A 27,868-nucleotide genomic window follows, 5' to 3' on the forward strand; every position below is an offset into this window, starting at 1 on the left:
ATAATGAGGCTTTTTTAAAATGTTCTTTCCCACATGAAACATCATACTTTCCCTCTTCATGGTTAGCTTGCATGCAGGCATGATTAGGTCCTCAAAAGCAGAAATTGCAGGAATCTAAAAGCCAGGACTGACTGACTTTCTTTCCTTCTTTCTTTATGTCTTTTTGGGGCCACACTCACGGCATATGGAGGTTCCTAGGCTAGGGGTCGAATTGGACCCCTACACCACAGCCACAGCAAACGCAGGATCCAAGCCACGTCTGCGACCTACACCATAGCTCATGGCAACGCCAGATCCTTAACCCACTGAGTGAGGCCAGGGATGGAACCTGCAACCTCACAGTTCTTAGTCAGATTCTTTTCCACTGTGCCACAACAGGAACTCCTGAAAGCCAGGACTTTAACTGGGCCACCATCATAAGATTTCTTGACTCCTCCCTTTGCTCCTCCCCACACTCCACAGTTTGAATTGATTCCGTGCCACGTAAGGTACTTTGCCACTTACCTCATCTCTGAGTGCAGTGCTGTATTTTTCACACAATAGAAACAGGTACTGTGTTAATCTCACCATGCCAACAATCAGAGCACCACCTAGCATAGTCATGGAAGGCCAAAACAGACAGTGGAAGATAACCATCTGGTCATACTTTTTTATGAGAATAACATCTTCGGATTGGTTATCTGGACTATAGAAGCAAGAAAAGGGGGTTCTGTTTTTGTGATCAAAGAATTCCTTTATGTTCAGAGCACTGTTAAGCAAATCATTTCCATCCCGGCGGCACTTGGGTGTGTAAAAGCACTAGGAACACAGAGGAGAAACAAAAGATGAGGGCAATGTCTCTAAAACCAAGCACTTAAAAGTTGTAGTTCTGAAATCACTTTGGACTTAAAACTATTAGGAGTTTTAATCTCAGAAGGTGAAGAAACCTATTACATAACTCATGGGGAAGGGTTGCCAGGAGGGCAAATAGTGAAACAGCCATTTGTGAGCACTGAACAGGGATGTGGGGAGGAATTCTTAGAATAAAGTTACTGAGGTTTATTGCCCGGTCCATTAAGCACTCAAGGCACTGGGCCAAGGGCTTACAAAAATGTTTGGGATCTTAAAAATTATTATTATTATAATTTATTTTTTGTCTTTTCTAGGGCCACTCCCGTGGCATATGGAGGTTCCCAGGCTAGGGGTCCAATCGGAACTGTAGCTGCCGGCCTATGCCAGAGCCACAGCAATGCAGGATCCGAGCCACGTCGTCAACCTACACCACAGCTCACGGCAACACTGGATCCTTAACCCACTGAGCAAGGCCAGGAATCGAACCTGCAACCTCATGGTTCCTAGTCAGATTCGTTAACCACTGTGCCACGACGGGAACTCCCAGATCGTAAAAATTATTTAAAAAAAAAATCATGGGGGGCTGTGCCCATTTCATGTGGAAGTTCCAAGGCCAGGGATGGAACCCACGCCACAGCAGTGAAAATGCTGGATTCTTAACCCACTAGGCCAGCAGGGAACTCCCAGACCTTAAAAATTATTTTATCCAAAATAGAAAACTGAAATCATCAGGTTGAAATTCATGCTTAAGTAAACACAATAAAATATATAACATGTTAACTAATCTCATATAATACAACTTTTATAGCTAGCTGAAAATACACACTATAAAACGTATGAACCAGCTGAGTATCTTTTAAAGGATCATCTTTAAATTTCTTTGATAATAAAAATTACTTGTTTGACTTAAGGCAAACTGTGAGTGCACTCTAACATTTTTGATGTAATGAGGAATGGAACCTCCAAAAAGTAAGGCTGCCACTCTTAATTCTGTTCATAGCCCATCCTTTAAATTCCAGGTGCCAATTTGACCTCTCTTTTCTATATACTCTATTTTTCCTCCAAGAATGCTTTCAGATTCATTTATCCTGATTTGACTGCTATCAAAACAGATTTACGTAGAGATAGCCCTGGGTACTGCACCCTGCCAGGGAGAGTCTGGCATGGAAAGGTTGCTGTAATTAGAATTCCTTTAGGGAGTTTCCATTGTGGCTCAGCAGTAAAGGACCTGACTAATATCCATGAGGAGACAGGTTTGATCCCTGGCCTCGCTGAGGGGTTAAGGATCTGGCATTGCCATGAGCTGTGGTGTAGGTCACATACACAGCTGGATCCTAAGTTGCTGTGGCTGTAGTGTAGGCCTGCAGCTGCAGTTCCAATTCAACCCCTAGCCTGGGAACTTCCATGTGCCACAGGTATGGCCCTAAAAAGCAAAATTAAAAAAAAAAAAAAAAAGAAATTTTTTATTTCATGAACATTACCTTGGAATTTATCTGGACAGCCTCTTCATTATAATGTAGGAGAGCTTTCTGACCTGAATGGGTGAGGTTCACAAACACCTGCAGGCATGGGTACTTGCCCTGACCTTGGCAGTCCACCCCACAGGTGAAAGCACAGTCCATCCAGTCGTCCATGATGTGTGTGTGGATGATGGTGCAGTTTGATTCTTCTCTCTGAGTGCTTCAATTTGGAAAAAAAATAAAAAATGCTTTTCACCCCTAGAAAAGCCAGTTCTATATTTCTAATGTGGAAACCCAAGGCCTCGGTCTATTTCAAAGCAATGTAGGACCATTACACAACGCATTTAATGACTAGGGAGCACGGAGGATCTTGTAACAGAGGATAAAGAGCAGCAAAGTGCCAAGTTCCATCTTAATTAGGACCCTCCTGGCATACGTCTCACTATAGATCAATGGTTTTTGAATTTCAGAATCACCTGAATGGGTTCGTTTGAATGAAGAATTTGTTAAAATGTGGGCTCTATGACTCCAGTCCCAGGGATTCAGGGTCAGTTGATGCAAGTTGAGGCCCAGGAATCTGTATATTTAACAGTATTTAAGTACAGGTTTTTGGAGAACCATACTTTGAGCAATATTATCCTAAGTACTGTAACCACAAAGATTCACACTCAGAAACCTTATCGTCTGTCCCACCTCAGTCATCTCAAGATGCTCGCATGGGCTTCTGCTGATGAAAATGTACCTTTGGCAGGAGTCCAACCATAAGACTCTTAGTCACCATAGCCTCCAAAAGTTGTGGTAACAAGTACAATTCCATCTACCTACTCTACTTCCAAAGAGGCAAATGCAAATCATATGAGGAATCTCTCATTAGAAAACTTACCATGTTTATACTGTTAGTAAAATCATTAAGGTCAGGAGCTACATCCTATTCACCTTCATCTTCCTCAAAGCATAAAGCACAATGCCTCTCACATAGTAGGGGCTCAGTAAGTGATGTAATGAATTAAATTTGACTTGGAAAACGCTCCTTAAGAATTTGCACGTGCACTACATACACAGAAGGTGCAATGAAAAAGGGTGGCAGACTTCCTGCTCATGAAGACTTTGTGGTGGTATTGAAGAGAAAGGACATGTGAGTATAAAAATAATTAGAGAACAAGTGATAAAATAAACGAGGGTGAGAGAAGATGCTTTGATTGAAAGTACAGACCCAGCTCCTCATGTGTCCTCACACTCACATCTAGGTGAACCCCTGTGATTATTTCCTGGTGCCTTAAACACAAGAAGTTAGGTTAGCAAATTTTTTTTTTTACTTTAAAAAAATTTTATTGAAGTATAGTTGATTTACAACATTGTGTTAATTTCTGCTGTACAAAAAAGTGAGATAAACACACACACACACACATACATATATGAAAAACACAAAAAAGAAAATATCTTTTTTTTTCCATTTTTTTCCTTTACGGTTTATCACGGGATATTGAAAATAGTTCCCTGTGCTATACAGTAGGACCTTGTTGTTTATCCATCCTATATATAATAATTTAGATTAGCAAATTCTAAAGTCAGAATGTTTGAAAAGTATTAGCTAGGTTCAGACTGAACTCTCATTAAGATCTTGGACCATATGTTATATTTCTCTTTATTAATATAAAAAAAACCTGAGATACACAGTGCAGTTTAATGTGATCTCAAGGCCCAGGGCATTAAAAAAAAAAAAATCACTAGATATGGCCTTCAAAGAATAAAATGTTGGGCAAATAAAAATACAAAAATACAGAAAATAAGGCTGTTTCACAAGTTTAGCACTGGCCTTTTTCACAAAATTAATTTCACTACTTGTTTAGACCAGGCATCTTAAAATATGTAGAGCTGTCTGCTTTTGTGTGTGAGAATTTAAGCTTTCTGGTTTTTTTGGGGGGGACCTTTTTTTTTTTTTTCAGGGCCACACCTGCGGCATATGGAGGTTCCCAGGCTAGGGGTCCAGTTGGAGCTGTAGCCACTGGCCTACAGCCACAGCCACAGCAACCCGAGATCTGAGCCACATCTTCGACCTCCACAATAGCTCACAGCAATGCCGGATCCTTAACCCACTGAGCGAGAACAGTGATTGAACCTGCAACCTCATGGTTCCTAGTCAGATTCATTTCCACTGAGCCACGATGGGAACTCCAGAATTTAAGCTTTCTAAATCCTAACCAAGTGCTAAACTGAATTTGATTTGAACCTTTCTTAAAGATGTCAAGCAGCTTCAATATAGAGAGAGGGATATTCTTTTCTGTGCACAAAGGCCAAACAGAGGTTTTCAGGTAGAACCAAGAATGTATTTAGGGCTGAAAAAGCACATTCTTTCAATAGCATCGTGTGTCTATCTGCTTACAAATAAACAAAATCCATCATTTGACTGAGAAATGAGGGTTTAAGGGAGTGGGGATGGGTAGGAGTTACCCAAGCCTCTCAATTATCATCTTGGTGTCCACTGAACTAAAAAAAAAAGCAAGCTGGTTGATTAGAAGCACAACAGTTTCTCCTGGTGCTAATATAGGAGAGAAAATTCCACTGGGATCCTTCTAATAGTGGCACTGTGTGCTATAGTGGAGAATGACCTCCATATTATAGCTCTAACAAGAGTAACACAGAAATGGTGGGGATAAAGAAGAAAATCAGGCCCCACAATTCCTTTTCTATGACCCTCTTTTTCACTGAGCTCCTATGCCTCCCTATTCCCATATTCTCTGGGTCTTCTGTTGTTCTTTGTCTAGCCCCTTGGTTTCCCCCTACCCAGTGCCACGCTTGTCCAAAGTACCCCAGGTTGTGTGAGCCAGTCTCCAAAATTAAACCTCTCTGCTATAGCCCTGATCAAGAGTCCCAGCCCCCTCACTGCATCAGACTTCATTTAAGTATTAGGAGGCAAGGAGTCTTATGTCAGAATGAACAGGTAAAGGAATTCCTGTTGTGGCACAGTGAGTTAAGAATGTGGTTGCAGTGGCTCAGCTCACTGCAGAGGCGCAGGTTCAATCCTCAGCCCAGTGCAGTGGGCTACAGGATCTGGTGTTGCCACAGCTGCATCAGAGGTTGCAGCGGAAGCTCAGATTCAATCCTGTCCCAGGGAACTTCTGTATGCTATGGGTGTGGCCATTAAAAAAAAAAAAAGAACAAATGCTTTACTGGCTACCTAACCTTGAGCATGTTACTGGCCTTTCTAAGCCTCATCTTTTTCATTCATAAAGTGAAAATTAAAACAATGCTTCCATCATGGATTTCCTCTAGGTTTAAATAGGATAAAATACAGTGTATATTTCATAAATGGTAACTTATTATATATATTTAATAAGGAAAGTGCTTAAAAGAAAGAAAACTAATATTTATTGAATGACTACCATGAGCCAAATAGATGCTATCAAGCAAAAAATTTAGAGTTCCCATTGTGGCTTGGCTTAGCAGTAACGAACACACCTAGTATCCATGAGGATGCGGGTTTGATCCCTAGTCTCACTCAGTAAGTTAAGGATCTGGCGTTGCCATGAGCTGTGGTGTAGGTCACAGATGCGGCTCAGATCCAGCATTGCTGTGGCTGTGGTGTAGGCCAGCAGCTGCAGCTCTGATTCTACCCCTAGCCTGGGAACTTCCTGTGCAGCTCCCCCCTCCAAAACAACAACAACAAACAAAACAAAACAAAACAAAACAAAAAACCAAAAACTTAGAATCAAAAATTGTCATTGTGGGAACTATACTCAATATTCTATAATAACCTATACAAGAAAAGAGTCTGGAAAAAAAAAATACGCCCTCCCCCCCCACACACAGCTAAATCACTTTGCTGTACACCTGAAGTTAACAAAAACATTGTAAATCAATGGTACTTAAATTTTTTAAAAAATTAAATGAGTTTAAAATATTTTAAACATCATTTTTACTATATGCAAAGAATTTTCCTATCAACTGCATATCAATAAAACTTAAAAAAAAAGTATTTTACTATACATTTCCTTACACATTCCCTATAACCCACAGTGAGAGTTTTTAAAGTTCCAATTTTAAAAAAATGGGTTTTTTTTGTTTTGTTTTGCTTTTTGCTTTTTAGGGCCACACCTGCAGCATATGGAAGTTCCCAGGTAGGGGTCAAATCAGAGCTGCAGCCACTGGCCTACACCACAGCAACAGGAACACAGGATCCAAGCCACATCTGTGACCTACACCACAGCTCACAGCAAGGCCACATCCTTAACGGACTGAGCAAGGCAAGGAATCAAACCTGCATCCTCATGGATATTAGTCGGATTCATTTCACTGAGTCACGACAGGAACTCCTCAATTAAAATTTTTAAAGTTCACAAAGCAAAAACAAAAGCAGAAACTTTTGTTTTGCTCACGTAGAGGTTTAAACTAACCCTTCCTGGGGATATCTGCACATTAAAGAAAGAATTTATTATACCTGGATCCATTGTTGAAGGAATCTTTGAGACTGGAAGAGTGAGTGGAAAAGGAGTATCTTTCACTTTCTTACCACCTTTCCCTCCATAGTCAGCTGCCTGCTAGCACTGAGAGAGGACCAGAGAGTCCATCTTCCGTGTCCTAGACAATAGTCAAGAGGTCTGGAAAAACCAAGGCCCGCCGCCCCTCCCTTCCTCTATGACTGTGTCTGATTTGAATGGAAATTCTGGGTCTCTTTCTGTTTCTTACCTGAGCATAAAGGGCTTTAGCATGGTGATTCCAAGCAAGAAGAACATTAGGACAGAGAAGCCCATCATTGCAAACCCTAACAGCATGGCTCGGTCCTCTCCAGCACTGGATGGCAGCTTCTTATGCATATCTGGTGGGTCTCCATCACTGTGATCTATGTTTCTCTTCCCACCTGAGGTAGAAAAGGCTGTCCTTTGGGGGAAGTGGGAAGCAGACATTTCAATAAGCTCAGAAAGAAGTGGGACCAGTTGTGATCATTTTGTAATTTACAGAAGTTTTTACCCCTGGAAGTAGCATAGTGTTATAGGTCAATTACACCTCAATTTTAAAAATTAAACAAATAAATTATATATTTCTTTTTTTAAAAATTCTAACTTTAAATTCTAATATTTCTAGAAGAAACATAAAAGTAATCCTTTATGATTTTGGTTTAGGCAAATACTTCCTAGATACAACACCACAAGCACAATCTGACAGACAACAAATAGATAAACTGGACTTCACCAAAATCACAAATGTCTGTTCTTCAAAAGACTGTGTTAAAAGAATGAAAAGCAAGCCCAGACTATAAGAAAATATTGGCAAGTTATTTATCTGATAAAAGACTTGAATTCACAACACATAAAGAACTCTCAAATGCAATAATGCCACACAACCCAGTTCAAATAATAAAGATATATAAATACCAAAACCAGACAAAGATACTACCAAAAAAGAAAACTATAGGCCAACATCTTTGATGAATATAGTCGCTAAAATTCTCAACAAAATTTTAGCCAACAGAATCCAACAACATATAAAAAAGATCATACACCATGACCAAGTGGGATTAATCCCAGGTTCACAAAGACGGTTCAGCATATGCAAATCAATCAACTGCATACACCACATTAACAAAAGTCAAAAACCACATGATGATCTCAATAGATGCAGAAAAAGCATTTGACAAAGTCCAACCTCCATTCATGATAAAAACTCTTAGCAAAGTGGGAATAGAGGTAACATTCCTTAACATAATAAAAGCCATTTACAACAAACCCACAGCAAATGCAATACTCAATGGAGAAAAGCTGAAAGCATTCCCACTAAAATCTGGAACAAGACAAGGATGCCCATTCTCACCACTTTTATTCAACATAGTATTGGAAGTACTAGCCACAGCAATCAGACAAACAAAAGAAATAAAAGGTATCCAAATTGGAAGAGAAGAGGTAAAACTGTTCTTCTATGCAGATGACATCTTACTATATATAGAAAACCCTAAGGACTCAACCCAAAAACTGCTTGAACTGATAAACAAATTCAGCAAGTAGCAGGACATGAGATTAATATTCAGAAATCAGTCACATTTCTGTATACTAACATGTTCCTGGGTTGGAAAAATTAATATTGTAAAAATGCCATATTACCCAAAGCAATCTACAGATTTCATGCAATCCCTATCAAATTACCCATGACATTTTTTCACAGAACTAAAACAAACAATCCAAAAATTTATATGGGACCACAAAAGACCCGGAACTGCCAAAGCAATTCTGAGGAACAAAAACCAAGCAGGAAGCGTAACTCTCCCAGATTTCAGACAACATTCCAAAGCCACAGTCATCAAGACAGTGTGGTACTGGTACCAAAACAGACATACAGACCAATGGAACAGAATAGAGAACCCAGAAATAAACCCAGACACCTATGGTCAATTAATCTTTGACAAAGGAGGGCAAGAATATAAAATGGGAAAAAGATAATCTTTTCAGCAAGTATTGCTGGGAAAACAGGACAGCTGCATGTAAATCAATGAAACTGGAACACACCCTCACACTATGCACAAAAATAAACTCAAATGGCTTAAACAAGACACCATCAAACTCCTAGAAGAGAACATTGGCAAAAAATTCTCTGACATCAACTTTACAAATGTTTTCTCAGGTCAGTCTCCCAAGCCAACAAATAAAACCAAAAATAAACCAATGGGACCTAATCAAACTGACAAGCTTTTGCACAGCAAAGGAAAACCATAAAAATACAAAAATAATAGAAAAAAAACAAAGACAACTTACAGAATGGGACAAAATAGTTTCAAATGATGCAATTGACAAGGGCTTAATCTCTAAAATATACAAACAACTTACACAACTCAACAGCAAAAAAAGCCAACAACCCAATTGAAAAATGGGCAAAAGACCTGAATAGACATTTTTCCAAAGAAGATATACAGATGGCCTACAACCCCATGAAAAAATGCTCAATGTCGCTGATTATTACAGAAGAGCAAATCAAAACTACTATGAGGTACCACCTCACACAAGTCAGAATGACTATTATTAATAAGTCCACAAATAACAAATGCTGGAGGGGGTGCAGAGAAAAGGGCACCCTCCTACACTGTTGGTGGGAATGTAAATTGGTACAACCATTATGGAAAACATTATGGAAGTACCTTAGAAAACTAAATATAGAACTACCATATGACCCTGCAATCTCACTCTTGGGCATCTATCCGGACAAAGCTCTACTTAAAAGAGACACATGCACCCGCATGTTCATTGCAGCACTATTCACAATAGCCAAGACATGGAAACAACCCAAATGTCCATCAACAGATGATTGGATTAGGAAGATGTGGTATATATACACAATGGAATACTACTCAGCCATAAAAAAGAACAAACTAATGCCATTTGCAGCAACATAGATGGGACTAGAGACTCTCATACTAAGTGAAATAAGTCAGAAAGAGAAAGACAAATACCCTAAGCTATCAGTTATATCTGGAATCTAATATACAGCACAAATGAACCTTTCCATAGAAAAGAAAATCATGGACTTGGAGAACAGATTTGTGGTTGCCAAGGGGGAGGCAGGGGAGTGGGATCGACTGGGAATTTGGAGTTAATAGATGCAAACTACTGCCTTTGGAATAGATAAGCAATGAGAACCTGCTGCATAGCACTGGGAACTATATCTAGTCACTTATGATGGAGCATGATAATGTAAACAAAGAGAACGTATACATGTATGTGTGACTGAGTCACTTGGCTATACAGTAGAAAATTGACAGAACACTGTAAACCAGCTATAATGGAAAAAAATCATTAACATAAAATTTAAAAAATAAAATAAAGATATATAAATGGCAAATAAGCACATAAAAAGATGCTCACTGCTAACTTATACCTTAAAACACATTGAGATACCACATCATCCCTGTGAGAATGGGATTCCATCCCTATGTTTTATTTACCAAGCAAAATGAGAGCACACGATAATACAAAGTTTGTACACAGACGTTCATAGCACCCTATTTGAAAGTAGCTTGCAACTGGAAGCAACCCAAATTTTTATCAAATATAAACTCTTACATTTTTACAATGGAATAGCAACAGAGTTGATAAACATGGTACTCATGATGAACCTCAAAATATTTATGCTAAGTGAAAAAAACAAAGAAACCTGTATGTTTTCATTTGTATAAAATTTTTATCCTTAGTGACAGAAAGCAGATTAGCAGCTACTTGTTGATAGGGGAGGATGCAAGAGGGCACAAGGGAACTTTCAAGGTAGTAGGGGATGGATAAGTTTCTTATCTTGGTTGTGTGACAGTTTCATTGGTATACACATATGTCAAAACTTATCCAATGGCACACTTTAAATATGTGCCATTTGAAAAGTTAAAGATAAGGAGAGGATTCTAAAGTCAGCACGAAAACAACAAAGAGTTAATTATAAGGAAACCCCTATAAGGCTATCAGCTGATTTCTCTATAGAAACATTACAGGCCGGAAGAGAGTGGCAAGTTATATTCAAAGTTCTAAAAGGGAAAAATGTGCATCCTAGAATACTCTACCCAGCAAAAGTATTTAAACAGGAGAAATAAAGGATTTCTCCAACAAACGAAAACTAAAAGAATACAGCAAAACTAAACCCATTCTAAAAGAAATACTAAAAGTTCTTCTCTAAATAGAAAAGAAGTCAGAAGACATAGGATGGAGGAAATCACAACTGGAAAGTAATCACTTAAATAAGCCAGTATACAGATCTAAAAGGAAAAAGAAAAAAACCTATTGTAAAAGTGATGATTAACACAAGGAACAGCAAAAGGATAAACATGAAGATGTTAAAAGACATCAAAATCATAAAATGTGGGGAAGAAAAGTAAAATCTAGATTTCTTTTTTTTTTTTTTAGAATGTGTTTGAGCCTATGTGACTATCAGGCTAAAGCAAGCAGATATATGTAAGGTGTTAAAATACTTGAAAAACAGGGCAAACCAAATCAAAACCAAAAAATACATTCACAAGAACTAAAAAGAGGAGGACACAAGCATACAATAAAAGGGAATCATCCAACCAAAAAAAGAAAGGAACGAAGGAAAAACATAGACTCAACTGGAAAAGAAAGTTTAAAATGGTACTAAATACATATTTATCAATAATTACCTTAAGGGAGTTCCCATTGAGGCTCAGTGATAATGAATTGAAATAGGATCCATGAGGATGCGGGTTCAATCCCTGGCCTTGTTCAGTGAGTTAAGGATCCAGCTTTGCCGTGAGCTGTGGTGTAGGTCACAGATGTGACTCGGATCTGGAGCTGCCGTGGCTGTAGTATAGGCCAGCACTGCAGCTCCATTTCGATCCCCAGCCTGGGAACTTCCACATACCATGGGTGCAGCCCCAAAAAGAAAAAAAATAATAATTACCTTAATCCTCTAGAAATTCAATGCACTATCCATTGAGTCATGGCACCACCTTAATAATTACCTTAAATGTCAGTGGACTAAATGTGCCAATCAAAAGACATAGAACAGCAGACTGGATTAAAAAATAAGAGTCTAAAATATGCTGACTACAAGAGACTAACCTTAGGGCAAAGGACACACATAAATTGAAAGTGAGGGGATGGAAAAAGATATTTCATGAGAATAGAGATGACAGGAAAGCAGGAGTTGTAATATTTATATCAAACAAGACTTTAAAGCAAAGGCTGGGAGTTCCTGTCATGGTGCAACAGAAACAAATCTAAGTAGGAACCATGAGGTTAGGGGTTCCATCCCTGGCCTTGCTCATTGGGTTAAGGATCCAGCATTGCCATGAGCTGTGGTGTAGGTCACAGATGTGGCTCAGATCTGGCACTGCTGTGGCTCTGGCGTGGGCTGGCGGCAAGAGTTCCCACTGGACTCCTAACCTGGGAACCTCCATACGCCATGGGTGCGGCCCTAAAGGGACAAAAATAAACAAACAAACAAATAAATAAATAAAACAATAAATAAATAAAAAACAAAGGCCAGAGTTCCTGTTGTGGCTCAGCCGAAATGAATCTGACTAGCATCTATGAGGACGCAGGTTTGATCCCTGGCCTCCCTCAGTGGATTAAAGATCTGGCGCGCTGTTGTGAGCTGTGGTATAGGTCACAGATGTGGCTTGGATCTGGTGTTGCTGTGGCTGTGGCATAGGCCAGCAGCTGTAGCTCCAATTCAACCCCTAGTTTGGGAACTTACATATGCAGTACGTCTAGCCTGGAAAGACAAAAATAAATAAAATAAAGGCCATAAAGAAAGACAAAGAAGGACACTAGTTAACAATAAAAGGATCCATTCAAGAAGAAGATATTACAATCGTCAATATATATGCCTCTAATATATTAGGAGCACCCAAATATATACAACAAATACTAACAGACATAAAAGGAGAAATTGATGGGAATACAGTAATAGTAGGAGATTTAACACCCCACTCATCTCAATGGACAGATCCTCTAGATAGAAAATCAATAAGGCAATAGAGATCCTGAATGACACAATAGAAAAGTTAAACTTAATTAATGTTTTCAGGATATACATCCCCCCAAAATAAAGATATACATTCTTTTCAAGTGCACATGGAACATTCTCAAGGACTAACCACATACTGGGGCACAAAACTAACTTCAAAAAATTTAAGAGTATAGAAATTATTTCAGGAGTTTCCATCGTGGCACAGTCATTAATAAATCTGACTAGGAACCAGGAGGTTGCAGGTTCAATCCCTGGCCTTGCTCAGTGGGTTAAGGATCCGGCGTTGCCATGAGCTGTGGTGTAGGTTGCAGACTCGGCTCGGATCCCGTGTTGCTGTGGCTCTGGAGTAGGCCAGCGGCTACAGCTCCAATTCAACCCCTAGTCTGGGAACCTCTATATGCCATGGGTGTGGCCCTAGAAAAGGCAAAAAGACAAAAAAAGAAAAAAAAAAAAAAGAAATGGACAATTTCCTAGAGACATACAACCCACCAAAACTGAATCAAGAAGAAATAGATAATTTAAACAGACCAATCACTAGAAATGAAATAGAATATATAATAAAAACACTCCCTACAAATAGAAGTCAAGGACCAGATGACTTCACATGCAAATTCTACCAAAGAACTTATACCCATCTTTCTTAAACTTTTACAAAAGATTGAAGAAGAAGGAACACTTCCAAAGACACTCTATGAAGCCACCATCACCCTAATGCCAAAACCAGGCAAGGACATTCCAAAAAATAAAGTTATAGGCTTATATCTTTAATGAATATAGATGCAGAAATTCTCAACAAAATTTCAGCCAATCTAATCCAACAACACATAAAAAAGGTCATACATCACAACCAAGTGGGTTTCATCCCAAGTTCACAAGGATGGTTCAACACACACAAATCAATCAGCATTATACACCACATTGACAAAAGGAAAGTCAAAAACCACCTGGTCAACTCAATAGATGCAGATAAAGCATTTGACAAAATCCAACATCCATTTATGATTAAAAAAAAATCTTACAAAAGTGGATACAGAGGAAATATATCTCAACATAATAAAAGCAATTTATTGACAAATCCACAGCCAATACAATACTCAATGGAGAAAAGCTGAAAGCATTTACCACTAAAATCTGGAACAAGGCAAGGATGCCCACTTTCATCACTTGTATTCAACATAGTATTGGAAGTACTAGCCACAGCAATCAGACAAACAAAAGAAATAAGATACATCCAAACTGGAAGAGAAGAGGTAAAACTGTCACTCTATGCAGATAAAAAGATACTATATAGAGAAAATTCTAAGGATTCCACACAAAAACTGCTGCAACTGATCAATGAATTCAGCAAAGTAGCAGGATACAAGATAACATTCAGAAATCTATTGCATTTCTGTATACTAATAATGAAATGTTAGAAAAAGAATATAAAAAAAATAACCTTTCTGAGTCACGCCTTAAAAATTAAATACCTAAGAATAAACCTGATCAAGAAGGTGAAAGATTTACATGCTGAGAACTATAAAACATTAATCAAGGAGATTAAAGAGGATTCAAAAAAATGGGAAGATATCCTGTGCTCCTGAAGTGGAAGCGTTAATATTGATAAAATGGCCATACTACCCAAAGCAATCTACAGATTTAGTGTGATCCTTATCAAATTACCCATGACATTTTTCATAGAACTAGAACAAATAATCCAAAAATTTATATGAAAGAATAAAAATTTATTTGGAACCAGAACTGCCAGAGCAATCTGAGGAAAAATCAAAAAACAAACAAATAAAGCAGGAGACATAACTCTCCCAGACTTCAGACAACATTCCAAAGCTAGAGTAATCAAGACAGTGTGGTACTGGTACAAAAACATACATACAGATCAATTAAACAGAATAAAGAGCTCAGAAATAAATCCAGACACCTATGGTCAATTAATCTTCGACAAAGGAGGCAAGAATATAAAATGGGAAAAAGACAGTCTCGTCAGCAAGAGGTGGTGGGAAAACTGGATAGCTGCATGTAAATCAATGAAACTAGAACACACCCTTACATCATGCACAAAAATAAACTCAAAATGGCTTAAAGGCATAAACATAAGACAAGACACCATAAAATTCCTAGAAGGGAACACAGGCAAAACATTCTCTGACATAAACCCATCCACTGTACAAATGTTTTCTTAGGTCAGTCTCCCAAGGCTATAGAAAAAAAACCAAAAATAAACAAGTGGGACCTAATCAAAGTCCTTACAAGCTTTTGCACAGCAAAGGAAACCTTAAGGAAAACAAAAAGACAACCTATGGGGGAGTTCCTGTTGTGGCTCAGCGGAAATGAATCTGACTAGCATCCATGAGGATGCAGGTTTGATCCCTGGCCTCGATCATTGCCATGAGCTTTGGCGTAGGCTGCAGATGAAGCTTGGATATGGCATTGCTGTGGCTGTGGTGTAAGCCAGTGGCTACAATTCCAATTCGACTTCTACCCTCAGAACTTCATATGCCAGGAATGCGGCCCTAAAATGACAAAAAAAAAATTGAAAAATTGATATTTGGAAAAAAAATAGTAATACATACACACAATGGAATACTACTAAGTCATTAAAAGAACAAGATTGTGTGCCATTTGCAGCAACATGGATGGAACTAAAGATTCTCATACTAAGTGAAGTTAAGTCAAAAAAGACAGATACCATATGATATCTTTTATATATTGAATCTAAAATATGGCACAGGAGTTCCCGTCATGGTGCAGCAGAAATGAATTCCACTAGGAACCATGAGGATGCAGGTTCAATCCCTGACCTTGCTCAGAAGGGTAAGGATCCGGCATTGCCCTGAGCTATGGTGTAGGTCACAGACGCAGCTCGGATCTGGCGTTGCTGTGGCTGTGGCATAGGCTGGCAGCTATAGCTCAAATTAGAACCCTAGCCTGGGAACCTCCATATGCTGCGGGTGTGGCCCTAAAAAGACAAAAATAAATAAATAAATAAATAAATAATAAAATAAAATATAGTGCAGATGAACCTATCTACAGAACAGAAACAGACTCACAGACATGGAGAGCAAGACTTGTGGTTGCTAAGGGGGAGGGGAAGGGAGTGGGCTGGACTGGGAATTTGGGGTTAACAGATACAAACTTTTACATTTAGAATGGATAGACATGAGCTCCTGCTGTATAGCACAGGGAACCATGACCAATCATTTGTGATGGAACATGAGGAAAGATAATATGAGTAAAACAATATATATGTATCTACGACTGGGTCACTTTGCTGTACAACAGAAATTGACAGAACAATGTAAACCACTATAATAAGAAATTTAAAACATACAAAATACTTTATTAAGCACACAAAAAACATGCCATTTATTATATTTCAGTCATTAAGCTGTTCTTGACAAATCTTGGGGGGAAAAGTGGGAACATTTACCAGCCCATGGAGGGTAGAGGGATGATTCCATTTGCCACTCACCCCAGGGATGTGAGCAGATTCAAAGCAACACACTGAGCTCTTACATTCAGATCTTAGTTAAAAGTCCACCTAGGGAGCTCCCATTGTGGCTCAGTGGAAACGAATTTGACTGGCATCCATAAGGACAGAGGTTTGATCCCTGGCCTTGCTAAGTAGGTTAAGGATCCAGCATTGCCATGAGCTGTGGTGTAGGTTGCAGACGCATTGTTGTGGCTGTTGTATAGGCCAGCTCCAATTGGACCCCTGGCCTAGGGAACTCCATATGCCTTGGGTACAGTCCTCAAAAGACTAAATAAATAAATAAATAAAAATAAAAGTCCACCTAAACAAGCTTAAACGATATGTTATTAAAAAAATTATTTTTCATGTAACAAGACTAAAGAATGTCACCTGGGTGAAGTCTTTACAAATCCGTTTAATCAATGACTAGGAAAAAATACCTTTAAGAAGTTTTATCCCCCCCCCCTTATTTTTTTGTCTTTTTAGGGCTGTACCCGTGGCATATGTAGCTTCCCAGGCTAGGGATCAAATCGGAGCTACACTACAACCACTCAGGATCCGAGCTGCGACTGTGACCTACACCACAGCTCATAGCAACACTGGATCCTTAACCCAGTGAGCAAGGCTAGGGATGGAACCTGCAACCTCATGGTTCCTAATTGGATTCGTTTCCGCTGTGCCACAATGGGAAATCCAGAAGTTTTTATTCATTTTAAGTAAATAAGTGTCACGAACTTATCTTTCAGGGATATTACATATCCCCCTGAAAATATTTTATTACATTGTTTTATGAACTCCATATGGAAAGAATGACTCTGAAAGTTCACATTTGGAATTAACAGCATCCTGAAGCAGGATTTGACCTGTTCTTTCACATCCAGCTGTTAGAAAGGCAGCTCATCCACCGCAGGACTTTCTGGCCCAAGGCCCAGTCCACTCAGAACAGTGAGGGCCTTACTGCTCCCCCTTCAACCCCCAGGCCAGGAACAGCTCCGCATCCCTTCTCTCCCACTCTCTGCTCTGCTCTAGCAAAGGAGGTGATAAATTCTTTCACAAGAGGGCGTCCAGTGAACAAAGCCCAACACAAAGGTCACCAACCAGTGACCATGGACAGCGTCCAGCCCACAAATGAGTTTTGTTTGGCCTCTTCTGCTTTGTTTTTTTCATATGGGATTAGTTGCTAACACTTTTAAAATCATGAAATCTCGGGAGTTCCATATGTGGCTTAGCGGTTAACAAACCTGACTAGGATCCATGGGGATGCAGGTTCAATCCCTGGCCTCTCTCAGTGGAGTTGCCGTGAGCTGTGCTTTAGGTCATAGATGCAGTTCAGATGCCGAGTTGCTGTGGCTGTGGCTGTGGCTGTGACTGGCAGCTGTAGCTCCAATTTGACCCCGATTCAACCACTAGCCTGGGAACTTCCATATGCAGTGTGGGGGGCCCTAAAAAAAAGCAAAAAAATAAAATAAAATCATGAAATCTCTAACAAAAATGATGACTTCTACTTTTGAAAAAAAATCACAAGGTCCTCATTCCAGCCCATGAACAACCGGCTGCACTGAGCAGAGGCTGCCCGTGTGGACAGGGGTGTTTTCTCCTGTGTGTCACAGTCCCATGACTTCCTGTATCCACTGTCACTAATTTGCCATAGGTGGCAAATCTTTTTTTTTTCTTTTTTTCTTTTTAGGGCCGCACCCACGGCATATGGAGGTTCCCAGGCTAGGGGTCAAATCGGAGCTACAACTGCCAGCCTATGCCACAGCCACAGTAATGCCAGATCCGGGCCACGTCTTTGAACTACACCACAGCCTACGGCAATGCCAGATCCTTAACCCACTGAGCAAGGACAGGGATTGAACCAGCAACCTCATGGTTCCTAGTTGGATTCATTTCCACTGAGCCACGATGGGAATTCCCGGTGGCAAATCTTAACAAAATCTCAAGCGGAAGAAATGCAATCATAATGGTAAAAACTCAGGCTCCATCAAGCTGTTGTAAAAGGCTTACTAAATTTTGAAGCTGGGTAAAAACCCTGTCAAGGGAATTCCTAGTTGTTTTCTTTCAAAAGCATATTTTATTCTCTATTCCCTGTCTCCCCCCTTTCTCTCCCAAGCTCCCTTTCTCCCTGGCAATATCTTCAGACTCGGAAGAGAGTGAGGGGAATGTCAGGAAAGCCAGGATGTTCTGGGAGCCTGTTCTGGGAAGCACTGCTCTTCAGAGATGGCAACAATGTTGTTAACACTATTTGGGGAATCGAGGACCTGGCTTGGGATTTTAAATCTCCTTTGATATTTTACTCACCCTCTATTATCCCACTCTCAGAGAATGGGCAAGGGGAAGACTTTTAATGAAATTTGAACCAGTATATTTTATATTTTCCCAACAAATATGATAGCTTAAGACAAGAGCTTCAGCCCCAAGGGAAGGTATGGATATTTTGTAGGTTCCCAAGGCCCAACAGCTGCATTTCTCTTGTGTTCTGAATCTGAGCTTTAGCTGCTTTGTATTTTAAAGTATCCTGAAGGTTTATTGTCAGATATCCATAGAAAGCATGCACAAAAAGGCTAATGATGAGGCCTCTCTGCATTTCTGACATATTGATCTAACATATCCAATTATAACTGGATGTACAAAACTGGCATAACCTGATTCTGATCTAATTTAGGAATAAGACAGACCTTATAATCAACTATATTTTGTCTTTTTAATATTTCTCTCCACTTTGTTCCAAGGTTTTATGAAAAGTTGATAACCTCAAAGACCTCTTGTGAAAAAGTTATTTCATGTTTGAGGGAAAAAGATAATATAATATAATCATTAAAAATGAATATACAGAAATATTTTTATTGTTGTAATAATAAAAGGCTTCTATTTCACCAGCATAATGGACTAGACACCTACTTTCACTGGAAACAATAAAAATTCTGGTCAAAGCTTAAAAAAGGAGTTTGAAATACTCAAAGAACAAAAACTATGTGAAAGTAGTAACCCAGAGGGGAAAGTGAACAGAAGCCAACTTTAACTTGAAAGCAACTGCAGAACTTAGTGACCCTGAGCTTCAGTCTCACCTCCTCTTACAGGGAGGACACAGGGATAGGAGACAACGCCCAGGGCTATCCATTGTGTCGAGGTTCATGCTCTTAACTAGGGCTGTAACCCCTAAGACCTCAGATTCAGTGTAAGGTTGAATTGGAAGTAACCGCCTCCCATACATAACTCCCAAAGAGAGTGCCAGGAAAACACCCTTCTCAAACCCTGACACTGGGTAGAGGACAAAAACTATAACCTCCCCTGAGACTTCACAACCTCAAGGTGATCCTCTAGAGAGTTTACAGCCTGAATTCACACTACCTGGAAAAAACAAAACCTCAAGCTAAGAATTTCATTTAATGTTGTCTCAAGTAGTTGGTGCCCTCTGATAGCTGCCAGTGGTAAACACATAACTTCTTTAGAGGAGCTTACCTCCAATCTAGACCTTGAAGGAATCATATAAAGATTCAAGAAGTATATGCTCTTGGAGTTCCCATTGTGGTACAGCAGAAACAAATCCGACTAGGAATCACGAGGTTGCCGGTTCGATCCCTGACCACACTCAGTGCGTTAAGGCTCTGGCATTGCCATGAGCTGTGGTGTAGGTTGCAGACATGGCTTGAACCCTGTATTGCTGTGACTTTGTTGTAGGCCAGTGGCTACAGCTCCAATTGGACCCTTAGCCTGGGAACCTCCATATGCTGCAAGTGTGGCCCTAAAAAGCGAAAAAAAAGAAAGAAAGAAAAAGAAGAAGAAGAAGAAATACATGCTCACATCCCAAAGTCATAACCACACTAAGGGCCTCTGAATGAGAAAAAATAGACAATAGAATCAGATTTTAAAAAAACCATCAAGCTTTTTTTCGCTGCCTGACCGCCACCGTCATGGGTCGCATGCACGCTCCCGGGAAAGGCCTGTTCCAGTTGGCTCTGCCCTACCGCCGCAGCGTCCCCACCTGGCTGAAGCTGACGTCTGACAATGTGAAGGAGCAGATCTACAAACTGGCCAAGAAGGGCCTGACTCCCTCACAGATAGGTGTGATCCTGAGAGACTCACATGGTGTTGCACAAGTACGTTTTGTGACAGGCAATAAAATCTTGAGGATTCTTAAGTCCAAAGGACTTGCTCCTGATCTTCCTGAGGATCTCTACCATTTAATTAAGAAAGCTGTTGCTGTTCGAAAGCATCTCGAGAGGAACAGAGAGGATAAAGATGCTAAATTCCGTCTGATTCTGATTGAGAGCCGTATTCACCGGTTGGCTTGATACTATAAGACCAAACGAGTCCTTCCCCCATATTGGAAATACGAGTCATCCACAGCCTGTGCCCTGGTTGCATAAACTTGTTGGTTGTATGCAAACAATAAAATCATTGTTTAATTAGAAAAAAAATAAAAATAAAAAAAAAACTTCAATACTAGACAACATGTAAAAATGTATCTATAGCATGTTTAAAGAAATAAAGGAGGGATTGAAAATATCAGAAAGATAAAATGCCTCTAAAATATAACCAAGCCAATATTAAAAAGAACCAAATAGAATTTCTAGAAATAAAAAATAAAATCATTCACATAAAAACTCAATGGACATATTTTACATCTGAAAAGATAATTAATAAATAGATCTTCAAAATAGCTCAAGTATAATCCAGAGAGGATTCTTTAATGTAAAGTACTGAAGTAAGATTAAGAAGCATGGAAGATTATAGAAGCATGGATAAAAAAATTTATCATAAAGCCTACTGAATATTCCAGAAGAAGAGAAGAGAAATAAGCCAAGCAAAAATTTTTAAAGACAATAAAAGTCCAGAAATGATGAAGATCCAGTCCACAGATTCCAGAAGTTAAATGGCATAAAATAGAAAGAAACTCACACCTAGATACAACACAGAGATATTGCACAGACACAATATAAGATAAGAGAAATTCTTAAAAGCAGCCAGGGGAAAAGACTAGCTTCAAAGGAATGACAATTAGCCTGAAAGCTTGCTTCTCTACAACAGGAACAGAAGCCAGAGGACAGGAATATTGTCAACATGCTGAGAGAAAGTAACCATAGAACTCTATACCTAGGAAAAATCTCTCAAGAATAAGAATGAAATAAGAGTTCCTGCTGTGACACCAAAGGATTGGCAATGTCTCTGCAGTGCCAGGACACAGGTTTAATCCCTGGCATTGCCACAGCTGCAGCTTAGGCCACAACCGTGGCTCAGCTCTGATTCCTGGCCAAGGAACTTCATATGCCGTGGAGTGGCCAAAAAACAAACAAAAAAGAATAAATATGAAATAAAGACATTTCAAACGCAAAGGCTGAGTTTGCTATGAATAGATCTTCACTAAAGGAAAAGGTCAAGTACCTACTTCAGGAAGAGGGAAAACAATCTAGGTGGAAGAGGTGAGATTTAGTCAGAAATGAAGAGCAACTACAGGGGTAAAGAGATATGTGAAGACATTGACCTTATAAAATAATAATTAAATTTCAATAGTTAAATATTTAAAAAAAAATTTTTTTTTGGCTTCTCAAGCCCATAGCTGTGACATATAGAAGTTCCCAGGCTAAGAGTCAAATCAGAGCTGTAGCTCTGGCCTACACCACAGCCACACCAACATGGGATCCAAGCCACATCTGCAATCTACACCACAGCTCATGGCAATGCAGGATCCTTAACCCACTAACTGAGGCCAGAGATCAAACCCATATCCTCATGGATACTGGTCAGTTCATTACCACTGAGCCACAATGGAAACTCCTAAATGTTTAAATTTTTAAAAAATTAAGACCTTATACCTTAAAGGAGATGACAGTGTGTGTTCTCAATTCCTGATATTTTTTGAAGAGACAATAAAGACAATGATTTCACTTTGATAAGTTTAAGTCTGCATGCTAAAATTCCTAGAATGTCCACTAAAAGTGTACAAACCAGCAGAGAGGGAAAGAATGGAAGGGGGGAAAATCAATTCAAAAGAAAACAAAGAAGAAGAAGAAAAAGAAAAACTCATAAAAAAGACAGGACACAGAATGGCCATCATCAAAAAGTCTACACAAACAATAAATGCTAGAGAGGGTGTGGAGAAAAGGGAAACCTTCCTATATTGCTGGTGAGAATGTAAATTGGGACAACTGCTATGGAAAACAGTATGGAGTTTCCTTAAAAAACTAAATATAGAACCACCATATGACCCAGAAATCCCACTCCTGGGCAGATACCTGGAGAAAACCACAATTCAAAATGATACGTGCACCCCAATGCTCACTGAAGCACCATTTACAATAGCCAAGACATAGAAGCATCCTAAATGTCCATTGATAGAGGAATGGATAAAGAAGATGTGGTACATATATACAATGGAATATTATGCTGCCATAAAAAGAATGAAATAATACCATTTGCAGCAACATGGATAGACCTAGAGATTAGTATACTGACTGAAGTGAGACAAAGACAAATATCATATGATATCATTTATAAGTGGAATCTAATAAAAATGATACAGAACTTATTTACAAAACAGAAATAAACTCACAGACTTCAAAACCAATCTTAGGGTTACCACAGGGGAAACCATGGTGGAGAAAGAGGAAGTGGGAGGATGGAAATAACATATATACACTACTGTATAAAGTAGATAATTAACAAGAGCCTACTGTATAGCATAGGGAAATCTACTCAATAGTTTGTAATAACCTATCTGGGAAAAAAGAATGGGTATATATGTATAACTGATTCACTTTGCTATACACCTGAAACTAATACAACATTATAAGTCAACTATACTTCAATAAATTTTAAAAAGACAGGATAGAGGAGTTCCCGTCGTGGCGCAGTGGTTAACGAATCCGACTAGGAACCATGAGGTTGCGGGTTCGGTCCCTGCCCTTGCTCAGTGGGTTAAAGATCCGGCGTTGCCATGAGCTGTGGTGTAGGTTGCAGACGCGGCTCTGATCCTGCGTTGCTGTGCCTCTGGCGTAGGCCGGTGGCTACAGCTCCGATTCAACCCCTAGCCTGGGAACCTCCATATGCCGCGGGATCGGCCCAAGAAATAGCAACAACAACAACAACAACAACAAAAGACAAAAAGACAAAAAGACAAAAAAAAAAAAAAAAAAAGACAGGATAGAAAGCACAAAAAAAACATGATAAAGTAAATCTAAGTACCTCATTAATTATAATAAATCTAAGATTAAGTGACCCAGTTAAAAGATAAAAGACTATCATGGAGTTCCTGCTGTGACACAACGGGATCGGCAGTGTCTTTGCAGCACGAGGGCACAGGTTTGATCCCTGGCCAGGCACAATGGGTTAAAGGATCCAGTGTCAGCTCAGATCTGATCCCTGGCTGGGGAATTCCATATGCTTGGGGTAGCCAAAAAAGCGGGAAAAAAAGGATAAAGATTGTCAGATTGGATTGAATCATATATGTTTTTACATCTAAAACTCACAGATATATAGAAAGGTTGAAATTTGTAAGGCAAAGTCTAATGAAAAGCAAGCTGATTTGACCTTTAAGGTTAGAAAGCTTTATCAGAAGTAAAGGTAATGACATTGATTACAAGTTCAATTCACCTGGAAGATATAATACTAATTTATATGTACCTGACAGCATTGCCTCACTGACAGAACTATAGGAAGAAACTGACAAAATTCACTATCAGACTGAGATCTTTTTACATACTCCCCCAGTAAGTGACAGCCCAACCACACATATCAGTAAGGAAATAGATTTGAGCAAAGCAATTAATAAGCTTTATCTAAATGATGAAAGAGAATATTGTCCCTTACAGAATATATATACTTCTAAAACATATATGAAATATTTATGAGACCTAACCACAAACTGAGCCATAAGGAAAGCCTCAACAATGTCAAAGGATTTGTTAAAGTAATTAACTTATTTTTTATGTGCATTTTATGAAATTTGGAAAATAAGGATAAGTCTAGAGATGAGAATAAAAACCACTATAGTTCTACCACATAGTAATAATTATTGTTCACTCACTGGGTTATTCCTTTGCTCTATATTGTTTTAAAATAGAATGAAGTCTTACTGGATGCAACGGTTTTTTTAAGCTTGTCTTTTTCACCTAATAACCACTCTCCCATGTTGGTAGCAATTCTTTGTAATCCTTCTGGTGGCTACCTAATATTCCATTGATTGGACATACCATAATTTCCTTAACCGTTTCTTTATTGTTGAATATTAGGTTATTTCCAGTTTTCAGGGACCATAAACAGCCCTGCAATTAACTTTATGGTAGTTACAAGCACCCTTCATCCAAGGACCTCACAGCATGTAAGAGTGATCTGATTTTGCTCCCTAGCCATTGAGATGAGTGAACAGAATTTTCATTCATTTTTGCCAGCAATAATCTCCACTTTTCACCAATGGGTTAGCTGGAGAGCATTTTATTCAGAGTCAAGGCAGTACCCACCCCTTCCTGTTGCTCCCCAGCAGACAACTAACTTTCCCACCAGCCCTGACTACCACACTGCTACAAGTGCCTTCTCTCTTAGCCTGAGGCAAATTCAGTTTCAAAGAGCTTGAACCTGTTCATCTGGGTGTGATCCCTGTGGAAGCCAGCAGCCTCTCCATCCAACACTTTTACCTTGTTGCAGAAAGTGCTCCTTAGAAGGATTCTGCGGTTCATTGAAGTTGATAATTCACTTGACACTCATTTCACATGTGTGTATAATTTCTAAACACTGGGTATGTTAAATTAATATTTCCTTGTAATTTGTGTGGCAGAGGAGAGATCTGGGTAACTATTTCTATCCTGTCTTTTAATTTAAAAATTATTTAACAGATTCTTTTGATACAGCAAATGAGGTTAAGAAAAGTCTACATGGTCATGGAGTTCAGCAAGAGGCAAGAACAGGAGTCCAACTGTGCATTTCAGAAGTGAAAATAGAATGCTGTACCACTTTGAGGAGAACACAACTGCTCTTATAACTAGTTAATTATGTTATAAAATGGGACATAAACCTTGCTCCCTTGCATGTTTGTCATTTGATCTGCTGCCATACAATGATTCACTTTGTCTTCTTCTCACAAAACCACTAGGTCATTTCTAGAAGAGAAGTGTTTTTGTCTCTCTTTTTTCTGTCTGTTCCTTTCTCCTCCAGCCCCAACCCCAGTTCAAACCTCTCTCTCTCTCCCATATTCTCTCAAATACCCAAGAACGTTAAAGGACAATGGGAGTGGGCAAGCAACAACTGTGGTGATCTGCACTGTTTTCACATTCCCAGCTCCCATCTCCACTTGAGCCACTATCAAACTATCCAGGTGTCCAGATAGAGTGACCTTAGCTCAGAAATGTACCCCTCTCTGGAGTAAGCTGGCAAGCTCTTAAAATCGCTTCCTCCAACACCCTCAGGCATTGCTCTTCTCTCAATGTCAGTGCTCACTTCTCACTGCTCCACTGCCCCACACCTGGGGGCAGGCAGAATACAGCTTCACATAAGCCTCTCAGCCCCTCTGCTTTGCATTGCCCTAGGGAGAAAAGAGGTCCTCAAATAACCTATCTCACTTCCCCCTTAAGGAATAGGGGTGGGTAGTTAATAATGACAGCTAAAGTATAAAATGGACTAGTACTAGAGAGTATGCTAAGGCATTCAGAGCCCATTACTGTTTCCATTCAAAGACAAGGGGATGGGCAGAGAGAGGTCAAGTGAATTGCCCACAGCCATAAAGCTATTTAAGTGATGGAGCTGGATTTGAACCCAGGCTGCCACTCCAAGGCCCAAGCATACTTCACCAATGGAACCAAATGCTGGTAGCAATTTCATTCAATTAAGAGACATTTGTCGAGCACCAACCATATGCTGAGCCATGTTCTGCTGGGGAGCCAGAGACAAATTTTAAAAGATCCCTAGCTTCCAAAAACTTGCAACCTAGAGAAGGAAGAAAGGATGCAATGCCCTGATGATAGTGCTGCTGGGGAAGGCTCCAGGGTTCCCTGGGAGGCATGACAAGAGGACACCCTCAGAGGATGAAGGGCCAAACTCAACCTCAAACTCGTTAAACTTGTTATAGCCACTCTTCTTCTAGCCACTTATTCAATGAGGTACCCATGAAAACTAGAGATCCTGGTGGTGACTTACCTCCCCTGGCGTCTCCGGCCGCCCTGGAGTGTAATTTGAACGGGGATGCTGAACGGCTCCATGAGACCAGGGGGCTGGGCAAAATGGACTCCTTTCACCTGAGTCATGGCCTCTGAGGGCCGGAGAAGGGTGAGGTTTAAACATCAAAGGAAGTGGGCTCCCAGGGGAGTCTCCCGGTCCCAGGTGCAAGCAGCCAACAGAAGCACCTGTGCCTCCCAAGCAGCCACCTGGTGGTGAGCAGTAGGAGGTTAGGGCAGGCCTGTCCACATGGTTCTGCAGACTCCTGGCAAGGTGTCTCAGTCGGTCTGAAAGAATCAGGACCCTGCATGGTTTTCTTCAGCCAGACCTTCTCCCCATGGCTGCCCCTTGCCCGCCACCGCCTCCTTCTCACCCAGCTTCTGCTTCAGCAGCCTGTGCATCACCATAGAGACAGAAACGTTTGTGGAAAGTTCTGAGGCCCAAGGGAACCTATATAATTGGTAAAGGACATACTCAGTTCAAGGTTTATAAAAAGAGGAAATGTTTTGCCCTGGCCACATTTCCTTTTTCACAAATGCTCTGTTAGAGTACAAGCTTATTAGAGAATGGATTTTTCTGAGTAATTGCTTGTTAGATTAAGAGAAGTTGTTTCTATACCATATGTGATTTCTCAAATATTCAAGACTCGAAGGGTCATAAAAACCTCATCGTTAAAACTACATCAAAGTTTTTTTAAATAAAACTGTATCAAATGATATTTTGTCTTTGATAACAAAGACATTCGGGGAATCTTTCAAAACCACCAATCATGAAGATAAATTACTATCACATTTTAGCTTACTGAAATGAGGATGATAGAATGCTAGGCAGACTACTTTGGTTTTATTTTTGTAGTTAAGGTAATATTATCTTAATATTTTCCAAAACACTGGTGTGAGCAAGAATGCAAACATAATCTCATTTATAAACATCATGCATAATAGCTATATTAGTGTTACCTGCCGCTGTATATCACTTAATTAAAAATATATATATTCATATACTTCTGACTTACATTAATTTTCTATTAGAGTTATGGACTAGGCCCTTTGTAAATTCTTTGTTTTTAATGAGCTGATGCAATTTGGACTAAAAACTGAAAATAGCAACTAGAATTTTGAATTTTTTCCTTTCTTCCTCCTCCTTGTAACAGCCTTGGAAACATATAATAACTTTTCTTTTTCAGATTTAGATGGTCTAATCAACTCCCTGCAACTCAATATATAACTCTTTTTTTTTTTTTTTTTTTTTTTTGGTGTTTTTACGGCCACGCCTGTAGCATATGAGAGTTCCCAGGCTAGGGCTCCAATCAGAGCTGCAGCTGCAGGCCTACACCACAGCCACAGCATTGCAGATCTGAGCCACATCTGTGACCAAATCACAGCTCATGGCAACGTCCGATCCTTAAACCACTGAAATAGGCCAGGGACTGAACCCGCATCCTCATGGATAATAGTCTGGTTCATTAACAGCTGAGCCACAACGGGAACTATGGTATGTAACTCTT

At 39.6% G+C, this 27,868-nt stretch overlaps 2 protein-coding genes across 3 annotated transcripts in view; one reads left to right on the forward strand and one right to left on the reverse strand.

The window, feature by feature from the left end:
- Positions 291-27,868, reverse strand: part of KCNMB3 (potassium calcium-activated channel subfamily M regulatory beta subunit 3) — an 86,802-nt gene continuing 59,224 nt past the window's right edge. Inside the window, exons 1-4 of one of the 2 annotated variants that reach the window (XM_021069861.1) lie at positions 26,344-27,592; positions 6,978-7,169; positions 2,313-2,511; positions 291-798 (exon numbers count right to left, since the gene is read on the reverse strand). In XM_021069861.1, the coding sequence (XP_020925520.1) occupies positions 415-798; positions 2,313-2,511; positions 6,978-7,169; positions 26,344-26,450 (882 nt within the window). In that variant the 5' untranslated portion in view covers positions 26,451-27,592 and the 3' untranslated portion in view covers positions 291-414. Of the gene's footprint in view, positions 799-2,312; positions 2,512-6,977; positions 7,170-26,343; positions 27,593-27,868 lie in introns of those variants that run through there. The other variant, XM_021069862.1, reaches the window with a different exon arrangement.
- On the forward strand, positions 20,115-20,636 carry LOC100621400 (40S ribosomal protein S13-like). The gene has a single exon (XM_013982222.2). It carries the CDS (start codon positions 20,130-20,132, stop codon positions 20,508-20,510), a length of 381 nt encoding a protein of 126 aa, XP_013837676.1. The 5' UTR covers positions 20,115-20,129; the 3' UTR covers positions 20,511-20,636.

This window comes from Sus scrofa, chromosome 13, assembly GCF_000003025.6.
Source record: "Sus scrofa isolate TJ Tabasco breed Duroc chromosome 13, Sscrofa11.1, whole genome shotgun sequence".
Taxonomy (NCBI): domain Eukaryota; kingdom Metazoa; phylum Chordata; class Mammalia; order Artiodactyla; family Suidae; genus Sus; species Sus scrofa.